The sequence below is a fragment of the Panthera uncia genome, chromosome F1 (assembly GCF_023721935.1).
Source record: "Panthera uncia isolate 11264 chromosome F1, Puncia_PCG_1.0, whole genome shotgun sequence".
Lineage (NCBI taxonomy): Eukaryota > Metazoa > Chordata > Mammalia > Carnivora > Felidae > Panthera > Panthera uncia.
In genome coordinates, this window is record NC_064813.1 from 30,121,338 (window position 1) to 30,132,759 (window position 11,422).

Genomic DNA, 11,422 nt, shown 5'->3' on the forward strand with positions numbered 1-11,422 from the left:
AGTTGTGACAACCAAAACTATAAAAATATCTTCCGACATTGCCAATGTCCCTTAAAGGGAAAAGCTCCCCCCCCCCCCCCCCCAGAAGGGATGACATCCTTAGGAAATCTGACCTGGGTCCAGCATGTTGTATGCTTCCCCGTGCTTGGGACGCCCTCCAGGCCAGGCTCTGGCCACAAGGCCCTCCGCCCTCCTCACCGCCTTCCAGCTGCAGATGGGGCTGAGGCCCCATGGTCCCACATGAGACTCACACGGTCACTCTCTCCTGGTCGTGGTGCAAAGCCAGACCTTTAACGTCTCCCTTTACCGTTCCTACCACTCCTGCCAGTCTTCCCCGTTCGTGCCATTCCCCCTGCCTCACAGGCAGGGGACACAGGTGGCAGGACCGTGAAAGGACGGCACAGGCTGCCCCTTCCAGTGGTGCAGGTGAGGCGTCAAGGAGAGGGCGTGTGGGGAAGAAGGCTGCTCTTGTGAAAACACGAAGTTTATTTTTGTGCTTATTCTAAAGCAAACGTGGTCATGCTAGGAAACGTGGCAAGCACAGGAAAATATACAGATAGAGAAGAAATAAGTCACCCGTGATTCCACTGCCCGGACAGCCAACACGGACGCCGAGAGGGCGCCCCCTTCGGCCGTTCTTCCCACCCTGGCTGGTGTGCGGGCAGGATGGCACGTGGACAGAACACTTGGCCGGGAACAATAACAAGCATCCGGCGTTCCGGGTTCAACGTCGGCTTTATTCAGGTCCGGGGACCAGAGGCTCAGGCAGCCTATTTTGCAGGAGATTTGGCACCTGAAGGGCTCTCCGTGCCCCGCCCCCACCCCGCCCCATCAAGAACGCGCTCCCGCAGATGGAGCATCAAAACTCGTCTTTTATGTCAAAATGGGGCTGGTCTTCGGGCTTGAAGTCCAGGTTGGGGCTGCCGTCCTCGTTGAGTATCCTCCGGGCCGTGTAGCCGACGATGGGGTATTTGGCTTTGTACACTGTGGTGAAGACGTCGTCCAGGGACTGCAGCTCCTCGGCAGTGAGGCCGGTCTTGGGGGAAAAGGCCCAAAGCAACAGGAAAGGCAGGGGCGAGGGGAGGGGGAGGAGGCGAGATGAGTGAGTTGTGCCTCAAACTGGACTCTCACCACCCAGCCCTACTCCTCCCACACCCTTGATGCCAGAGGAAAAGTATCTCAACTCGCCAACTGACTTTTTAAGACACAATCCTGTGCAGGCGGGAGTGGTGCGGGAGTCATGGCTTCATCATGTCTTGCCATTTGACCAACGTGGGAATTAAAGACGCCAGTGAGGGGCACCTCGTTGGCTCAGTCGGTTAAGCGTCCGACTCTTGGTTTCGGCTCAGGTCACCATCTCACGGTTTGTGAGTTTGAGCCCTGCGTTGGGCTCTGTGCTGACAGCGTGGAGCCTGCGTGGGATTCTCTCTCTCCCCTCCCCCCACCCCTCTCTGCCCCTTCCACACACACCCCACCCCCCCACTGGTGCTGTCTCTGTCTCTCTCAAAAATAAACTACAAAAAAAGAAAAAAAGAAAAAAAACCTCCAGCGAACACCCAGCCTCAGGCAGGATGAGGTATGCTCTGTACCCACCTCCTTTCCACTGCTCTCTACACACTCTTCCCATTATAGATTCATACACCCTCCCCCCCTCCTTGATTCCTGAATGTAATCAATCTTTAATGTTTGACTTTAATGAGTTTGACTCATCTGAGCACAACTGGGGCGAATGCCAGTCCCTCCAGTGGGATTACTGAGACCCTGAAATGGCTTTTGCCGATGCTATTTTCTCCTCCACAGAAATACGAACACAGGGGACACTCTGCTTCTCACCCTGTTCATGCCGAGCGGCCTGGCGAGTGGGTGTCAGAGATCACAACGAATCTGGAAGAGACTGGGGGTGGTGGGTGCAGACCGCAAGGGGGAGGGGGCTGCCAAGGCACTGTGAAGCTCACAGAGTCCATCACAAGTTCACAAGAGTCCGGACTTGACTCTGTAGGCAATGGGGAGTCCTGGAAGGTTTCTGAGTAGGAGTGGCATAGGAAGATACTTACTTCAAGGGAACAGTTGGCTACACTGAGAGTGGACTGGAATATCAACGGGCTAAGTAGGAAGCTTGGCTATTTCCCAAGGGTAAAAAAGGCCATGGCCAAGGGGATGGGACATTTTGACAAAGGCTCATAACCTGGCTCACAGTGTCATGGGTGAGGTCTGCAGGATCGAGGGACATCTTGGCCACCCCTCTGGTGGAGTCCTTCCCGGTCAAGGCATTGTAGGGGGCTCCTCGTCCATAAAACTCTGTAGTGGGGAAAAGGGGAGAGGATGTGATTGTGGACGTGCACGCAAAATAGCCAGGAGACTGTACGGGGCTTCTGAGACCCAATCCAACGCTAAACCTGGCTCCAGGCCGAAGGAGAGGGGAAGCAGTGAAGACGAGAAGCCCCCCTGCCGTCAGTTTGGATTCCACTGATTCAGAATATGGAATAAGTTACACACGCCGGGCTGAGGGGTGGTTTTTTAAAAAAATACGGAATGGAAATAATCCCTTAAAAATATTTAAAATGCAAACAGGAAAAATGTCCAGTCTTCTTAAATGTCGGTGGAAGCCAAGTCTGCTTCCGTTCAACAGCTTTTGTTTGGTAAACAATGAGCCACAACAAAACTACCTCCCTGATACCATCTGTAGTTAACCACTAGAGAAACCATGAAATGGCATTAAAATGTTGGATCGTGTTCTATGATCCCAATGCCTTGCAAAGCAACGCTTTGCCTATTGCTGCTTCAACTATGGTAAGTTGCCAAGTTTGAATTTGATTGCACAGGCAGCAGGGAGCCACAGAAGGTCTTTGAGCAGGAGTGTGACATTATTAGAAAAACACTGTGGCAATACAACACTGGCAAAGATTGTTAATTCAGTCTGAGGGAAAGGGACCTGGCCAGCTTTCCTTCCCTTCTTTTGCATACCCAGCGCCCACTCTGGCTGCCAAGCTCCCCAGAAGTAAGGATTCATAAAGCCGAGCCACTTACCCTTTCCAGAAGTGACATCAAACACCACTCCTTTCACTGCCATGTAGATGGGCTGATCTTCCTAGAAAGCAGGAGAGAAGCTGTGAGGAGGAGCCCAAGAGCCCAGCTCCTCCAGCCCAAGTGAGTGACATCGCTCCGGGCTGTGCAGACAGCAGTGGGTGGAGGTACAAAGCAGCCTCTCCTGAGCCGGTCCTTGGCGAGTTCGTCGCCATCAGGAGCTTGCCCGCCCCTGCCCGATGTCACATCCCCTCACAGACTTTGGGAAGGTGACACAAAGTATCATGACAAGCCTATGGCAACACTTTTCTGTAAACAAACACAAGCAAACCAGGGACTGAAGCAGCTCTGCACGGATAAAAATCCAAAGGATGTTAAATGATGAATTATTTACATCAGCCCAAATTTCCTTTCATCTTTGGCAATGGAATCAGTCTGAATGATCCATTTTACATTTTGCCTCTCATAGGTAATGCGGTTTCGTACAAACGTTCCCATGTATCGAAATCCCCCAAACGGCTGTCACTCTAACAGCTCTATCTTATGGTAGTGCTACTGCATTCCTGTTTGTTCAGCTGTTCTGTTTTGGGTATTTGGGTTCTTTCCAATTCCTTAAAACTATAAATGGCGGGATTATGAGTATCCTTCTACAAGCTACTTTATAATTTGGTGAGTTATTTCCTTGAGGCGTGCAATACATGGTCCAGGAATAATCCTGGACCAAAGCATACGAACAGTGTAATCAGTTTTATTAAAAATTTAACCAGCGTGTCCTTCAAAAGGCCCACTGACAGTGCTAGAAATACATAAGCAATGCTGTCTCCCGGACAGTACTAACAATGAGTCTTATACTTTATTTTTTGCTATATTCGTGGGTACAAAATGTTACCTTTGAATTCTTACCCCTCCGCCCCCGACCAAAGAGAATAATTCAAAAACAGATGGCATGAATTTTCCAACTTCCATCAAGGTGGACTCGGGCTGGGGCAGTTGACACAGCTCTTGGACATGCAGGGCCGGGTCTTAGCCCTATTGTGGGTACAGGGACACCAACCAGTCGGCCCACAGGCTGGGGTGAAGGGATGCGTTGCAGCTGGGTTTATGGGAATCTCTGGATCTCCAGGAACACACTGCTTGGTCTTCTGTAGGGTTGGGTCTTAAGGTTCTTGCCCTTGTTGAGCTTAAGGTCAAGTGTTTTCATGACTACATTCAACAGAGAGAGGAGGAGAGAAGTTAAGCAACTTGGCCAAGCAAATATATCTCACTGTCACATAACTTCACAGGCCTCCGTTTCTCTGTTATATACAGGTAACACCCACTGACCTTGCAGGAATGCTGTACGTGAGCACATGGTAAGTCCAGCATAGGAGCTCAGTAAATGGTTGGTTATTAGAGTCCCTATTAGCTCCCACAGATGCTCCCTAGAACTTCTGTTGACTCAGTGGATACTTGTTCCACCTCAACTAATAAGAATCATTTTATATGTTTTTAAAATTTTATCTTTAAGTAATCCCTACCCTCAATGTGGGGCTCGAACTCACAACCCCGAGACCAAGAGTAGCACGCTCTACCAGCCAAGCCAGCCAGGCGCCCGAGGTAAGGGTTATTTTAAATGCCATGGCGTAACCAGCCAGCAGCCTGCATTCTTTTTTACAGCCTTTCTTTCACTGTGATTATTTGTTTCTTGACATCAGTGGCTCAACTGGGGTTATGTTTTATTCGAACTTAAAAAATATATGAACAGTTATAATTTTACCTATAGCATTTTGTCATATTTTCCATTCTGTTGCTTTTCCTTTGCTATTTTGTTACTTTTTTGTGTGCAAAGAGTCATAGAAACGTGACATTCACATACATAAAATATAAAAATATGCATCTCATCACTAACACCTTCAATTTCTTCAACAGATAAATTTTTTAAAAGTTTATAGTTTATTTATTTATTGGGGTCCCTGGGTAGCTCAGTTGGTTAAGTGTCCGACTTCGGCTCAAGCCATGATCTCACAGTTCGTGAGTTTGAGCCCCGCGTCAGGCTCTGTGCTGAGAGCTCAGAACCCGGAGCCTGCTTTGGAGTCTGGTCCCGCTCTCTCTGCCCCATCCCCACTTATGCTCGCTCACGCTCTCTCTCTCTCTCTCTCTCAAACATAAACATTAAAAAAATTAAAAGAAATAAGTTTATTTATTTTGAGAGGGAGAGAAAGAGAGCACGTGGGAGGGGCAGAGAGAGAGAATCCCCAGCAGGCTCCACGCTATCGGCACAGAGCCTGACACAGAGCTCAAACTCACGAACCATGAGATCATGACCTGAGCCCAAATCAAGAGTCAGACACTTAACCGACTGAGCCACCCAGACGTCCCTCTTCAATAGTTAAATATTTATCCCCTCACAAAACTATACATTAAGGTGTAAGTGCTAAGAGGAGGTCTCAGCAAAGGGGTAGAAAGGAACGGTGAACGCCTCTGAGGCTTTCCTGTTACACAGACATTTCACGGAGAGAAACGGCCTTGTCAGTTAATTGTCAAGTGTGCTGGGGTGGGGGGTTGTTCCTATCCCGTGGAGCTGATGTCCCCTGACAGCAGGCATGGTTTTCAGGCCCCGGAGGTGGCAGCTGAGAGGACAGAGGGTGAATGGAAGCCTCGGGAGCATAAACGCAGGCTCTGGAATAGACATGTCCTCAGAGACACTGTAAAGACACACACGCTTATCGCCAGCTTCACACCGTGGTCCCCCACCCTCAAGTCCGCCTGGAAGGACATGCATCATTCTTATCCGCACAGCAGGCCTGAAATAACAGCAGGTCTGCCTTTTTCTGAGACCAAAGGAGGGGTCACCATGGTAGGGTGTTCCTAGCACAAGTTTTCAAGTCAAACAGGCCTGGGTTTGAGCCACCACTTATACGCTGTGCTGTCTTGGGCAAATTACTTAACTTGTCTGCGCCTCAGTCTTCTCCTCTGTAATAGGAAGATACTAAAAGTGTCCACTTGCTGGGCTGTTGTGATGATTAACCAAGACAAGAGATAGGAAGCACTTAGCAGTTTAGGGAAATAAATGTTAGTTTCCCTTATCCTTCCCTAGATTTTGAAAGTTATAAGATCTGAGAGGAATCAGATACTCAAGTGCAAGAAGATTCTGTCTTCCTAAAGGAAAGATAGGGGGAAAAAATGTAATTCCCAAGTCACAGATAAGGATTCTGGAAGAAATGTAAGTTAAAACTGGAAGGGGCCTTGAAGATAATCTAACACCGTCATTTTACAGATGCAGCTATCCAGGCTGGGGAATTATGAGACCTGCCCAGAGTCACAAAGAAATTAGAGCAGTTTCTGGAACCTAGAGCCTTGGAACCCAAATCATTCCACTCTCTGGCTTGTCCCCCCAGAGGGCACACAGCAGGAAGACCATGTGCTCGCCTGGGACCAGGAGAGGGTGAGAGTGGCCTGGGAAATTCAACCATCCACAAGACTCAGAACCAACGGGTAAGACACGGGATAGGTCAGAGGTACTCAGTGGAAGGGAATCAGGGTAACTGAATCAGGGTAACTCCCTCTGCATAACTGAGACCCGGCCTTTTTCCTCCGGGCCTTGGGCTTGCTTTACCATCTGGCCTTCCTCCCTGCCTACAGTCAGGCAGGGCCAGTAGAGCACCATGAGAGTTACCAGGGAAGCAGATGCATAAGCAGCAGGGCAGAGGAGGGAGGGCCTTTTCCATAGCAGGGAGGGAGAGGCCTGGAGCCTGGGCTCAGGCAGGCAGGAAGGCAGGCCCAGCAGTCAGCCAGCCGCCCCTGAGCCTTCAACCCTCAGACCCTACACCAGGGCCTGGGGACAGAGTAGAAGTTCCTCTCTGGTGACTCTTCTCCTTGGAAAAGAGGGAAAACTGTTGCGGATGTTTGCTTCTGCAGAAATAACAGGGCCCTCCAAGGGTCTAAGGCCATGTTTTTCTGACTGAAATTGGCATTAGTAAGTATTAGTGGCTCATGGAGTTAATTTAGTGATTTACAAACAGATTTTTTTTTTAATTAAGTTTAAAAAAAAAAGTTTAAAATAGAACAGAAAATAGAAAACATTGAAGTGCATCACACGTAGTAATAAGCCTTGTTTCATGGAACTTCTGTTGTGTGGGTGTATACCGAGGTAGAATGCAAAATTGTATTCCTTAACATGGGCCAAATATCTACAAGACATCACTCTATTGTATAATTAGAGAGGGTGGTTTTACCTCTTTATTTACCTACCTCTATCCCATAGCCTTCACTGTCTGTATATTCTTTTTATTTTTGTTTATTTTTGAAAGAGAGAGAGAGAGAGAGAGAGAGAGAGAGCATGAAGGGGGAGGGGCAGACGGAGGGAGACACAGAATCCGAAGCAGGCTCCAGGCTCTGAGCTGTCAGCACAGAGCCCGACGTGGGGGCTCGAACTCACGAACCGGGAGATCATGACCTGAACCGAAATCAAGGGTGGGACACTTAACAGACAGACCCACCTAGGGGCCCCTAAACTGCATTTCTGGTCATACTTCTACTCTGATATCTTCTTCTTAGAACCAATATAGCCTTGGAGCGGCCACTGCCTGGAGCAGCAAAGAGGGAGGCTTTTGGTAGTTTGTTTTCCTTGCACGAGCCAGGGTGGGCAGAGCCTGATTTGTCACTATAACTCTCTAGCTGTGTAAACCTGGGCAAGTTACTTCGTCTCCATGCTTCCTTCCTCATCTGAAAAATGAAAGAACAACAGCACCTACCTCATGGGGTTGTGGTCATCATTATATGAGTTAATGCTTTAAAGCTTAGGATAGTGCCTGATAGAGTTAGCTCTACGTAAGAGTAAAATACATAATATCTGGTCCCAGGCCCAGAAGTCAGGTGGGTGTGGGGGCAGGCAGGGTGACCCGCTCTGCACTTGGTCCTACAAAGCAATTAAGGCAGAAAACATATCTTCTGAGGATGGCATTCCCTCTGGACCGAAGAGAACCCTCAGAGTCACCTCATCTTCCCTATGGAGGTCCGAGGCAGCACCCCATAATCAACTATATTAACATTTCCACAGTGAAGCGTGAACATGAATATTCACACTAAATAGGATACATAAGGACTATAAATAGATTCGTGTCAGTTCCAGCAAGGCTCTATCACCAAAGGAGTTCAGATTGGGTTGGGTTTTGCCGTTAAATGACCTGTATAAAAACAAAAACACAACCTTCTGGGGCACCTGGCTGGCTCAGTCGGTAGAGCATGCAACTCTTTATCTCAGGGTTCTAAGTTCAAGCCCCACGCTGAGTGTAGAAGTTACTTAAAAATAAAATCTTTAAATTTTTTAAGTGTATTTTGAGAGAGCGAGAGTGAGCTAGTAGGGGAGGGGCAGAGAGAGGGAAACAGAGGATCTGAAGTGGGCTCTGTGCTGATGGCAGTGAGCTAGATGTGGGGCTCAAACCCACAAACTGTGAGATCATGACCTGGGCCATGAAGTCAGATGTTTAACCAACTGAGTCACACAGGCGCTCCCTGTAAAAATAGTCTTTTTTTTTTTTTTTTTAATGTTTATTTATTTTTGAGAGGGGGAAGAGGGACAGAGAGAGGGAAACATAGAATCCGAAGCAGGCTCCAGGCTCTGAGCTGTCAGCACAGAGCCCAACAAGGGGCTCGAACTCACCAACCATGAGGTCATGACCTGAGCTGAAGTTGGACGACTAACTGACTGAGCCACCCAGGTGCCCCCCCAAAATAAAATCTTAAAAAAAAAAACAACCTTCTGGTTTTCAGAGTTTATTTGATTTTTGAATTGCAACAGAGGATTATGGGACCTGTTTTACTGCCTCTTGCTTGTATCTTTAATAATAAGCTAATAGCAGCTAAGATTTATTAAGGCTTACTCTGCTAAGATTATTGCAGGCCTATCCAGTGCACTTTGCATATCACTGTCTCATTTAATCCTCAAACCTGTATAGAGTAGGAACTCTTGTTATAGCCATTATGATGGTCAATTTTATGTGACAACTTTGATCAACTACAGTATCTAGGTGTTGCTATGAAGATATTCTGTAGATGTGATTAACATCTACAATCAGTTGACTTTGTTACATAAAGGAGACTATCCTGAATAATCTAGGTGGGCCTACCTATATTAGTTGAAGGGCCTCAAGAACAGAATTGAGGTTTCCCTGATGAAGAAGAAACTCTACTGGTGGGCTGGGACATCAGCAACTGCCCAGGGGTTTCAGGCCTGCTTCGTGGATTTCAGACTTGCCTAGCCAGCAACCATGATAACATAAACCGATTCCTACAATAAACCAAATATATTATCTGCTACTGGTTCTGTTTCTGGTGGACTTCTGACTGAGAAAAGCATCTTATAGATGGAAAAAAAAAAAAAGAGAGAGAGAGAGAGAAACTCCACGAGCTTTAGTAATTTGCCCAAAGTCACACAGTAGAACAGGGACTCATAGCCAGGTATGATTCAAAGGTATAAGGCTTGAACTAGGATACTGTAAAATGTATTATACAAACAATGACACTTCTGAGAGTGAAGTGGGGGGGGGGGAGTGCTATTAGTAATTATCCCCAGACAACAGGCATAAACCAGAACCATCTAGGGCAGATCAGAGCACAGCAAGGCTCTGCTCAGCTGCACTCAACAGCCCCTCTCCTCCCTCTCTTCCTCTCTCTGCTTACAGACCCCAAAACAACTCTCTCCTTAACCGTTTTCCATCCCGAGCTTCCCTCTCTCCTTCCTCTAGTTATCAATCAATAATGTCGGCATAAAACACCAAGGGTCTTTTCTCCATCCTCATCCTGCAGCCCCTGGAGCTATTGTTTCAAGTACCCTCAACCGTGAACTCTCTCTTCTCTTGGGTTCTGTGCTGGGGGTCCCCAAGCTTGCCGCCATGTTTCAAGATTCACTAGAAGGACTCAGAACTCAGCACACAAGTTGTACTCAGAGCTCAGATTTATTAAAGCCATATAAAAGGATACACAGCCAGATCATAAGAGAAAAGGACAGAGGTAGAGTCTAGAGGAATCCATGTGCAGACTTCCTTATGTTCTCCCTTCCCCATGAAGGGTAACACACAATGCACTCTTCCTCCCGCAATACAACACGGCAATATGCTTGTGATGTTTCTGCCCAGGGAAACCCATTAGACTAGAGCCCAAGGTTTTTACTGGCAGCTAGCCATGTAGGCCCTCTCTGCCTAGTGTGTTCCACATAAATACACTGTATAAAAAGCCCAGATTGAGCCACCCTTAACTGTTAGGGAAGTGTGGAACACCCTGAAATTCCAGACACCAGCCAAGAGCCACTCTTGCCAGCAGGCCTTTCTAAGGAGAGCAGGCCTGTTCACTTTTTTTCTGCACGGGTTCCTGGATCCTGTATCATCCGGTTCCCTGGCGCCCTGAAAGATGCGTCCCTTAGCATCTAGTCACATCCCTCTGTGTTCTCTTCCACTCAGGCTTGAAACCAACATCTCTTTACAGTGATATTCAAACTAGCATCACCTCCTGAGGGCCAGGTTTCTGACTCCCTTGCGAACCTAGTCTAAGGCTAGCTAACAGAGTTAGGGAGCCCAGGCTGGAGGGTTTTAACAAGAGGACACTGGGTCCCTTCCTTGTTCTATCACTAACTAGTGGCACGCCTCAGTTTCCTCACGCGTAAAAGCAGGAGGTCTGTTCCGATCAACGCTGACATGTTATGGCACAGTGATCTCCCCACCAAACTGTTCCCCTCACTGCCAGATCGGCCCCGCTGTGGCCCTTCTGTGCAGTATTATTCTCACTCTCCGCAGGCATTACACTGGGCCCCAGCAGCCCAAACAGACGGGTGACTGTGAAGAGTTTCCTGGACATCTCCAGACTACTAACTGAAGTGGGTGTGTTGGGGTGGGGGCGGTCTTTGTCTCTAACCTCCGATCTCCCGCTCGGCCCTCTCCCCCAGCTTCTGCTCAGCCCCAAGGGCACAGGCACTACAAGTGGGTTTGAGGAGTCGGGGCAGGAAAACAGTGTAGGGAAGCCTGGCTCATCCCTGGGCCAGCCCCTGTTCCCACCTAACCCAGCAAGCATGTTTTACTTCCCTCCCTCCCTCGCCACTCGCCCCAAAGAATCGGCATAAGTATCTGCCCCCAGCTGACGCTAACACAAAAATCCCAGAAGTTCCGAGGTTCATGGACGGACCACGGGCCGCAACACGTCCCAGCGGGGCCGTTGGCCGGCAGGGAGGGGGCAGCGCGGGGCGGGGTGTGCGGGCTCGACGCAGGGGCTAAGCGGGGCGCCCCGACGGGGGAGGACTCCCCGTGTCGCTGCGCCGCCGTCGGCCCGGGGCCAGGAAGCTCGCAGGCCTCGCGCCCGGCTCGGGGGCCCGCGCCTCCCCCGAGGCCTCCCGTCCGCTCACCTCCTCCCCGCCGTAGCGGGCCAGCTC

General features: G+C 49.0%; 1 protein-coding gene across 1 annotated transcript in view; it reads right to left on the reverse strand.

The window, feature by feature from the left end:
* Positions 1-466: 466 nt before the first annotated feature.
* The window catches only part of NENF (neudesin neurotrophic factor), a 17,619-nt gene continuing 6,663 nt past the window's right edge, over positions 467-11,422 (reverse strand). Inside the window, exons 3-6 of the mRNA XM_049635047.1 lie at positions 11,396-11,419; positions 3,028-3,088; positions 2,195-2,298; positions 467-1,036 (exon numbers count right to left, since the gene is read on the reverse strand). Of these exons, the coding sequence (XP_049491004.1) occupies positions 860-1,036; positions 2,195-2,298; positions 3,028-3,088; positions 11,396-11,419 (366 nt within the window). The 3' untranslated portion in view covers positions 467-859. The remainder of the gene's footprint in view (positions 1,037-2,194; positions 2,299-3,027; positions 3,089-11,395; positions 11,420-11,422) is intronic.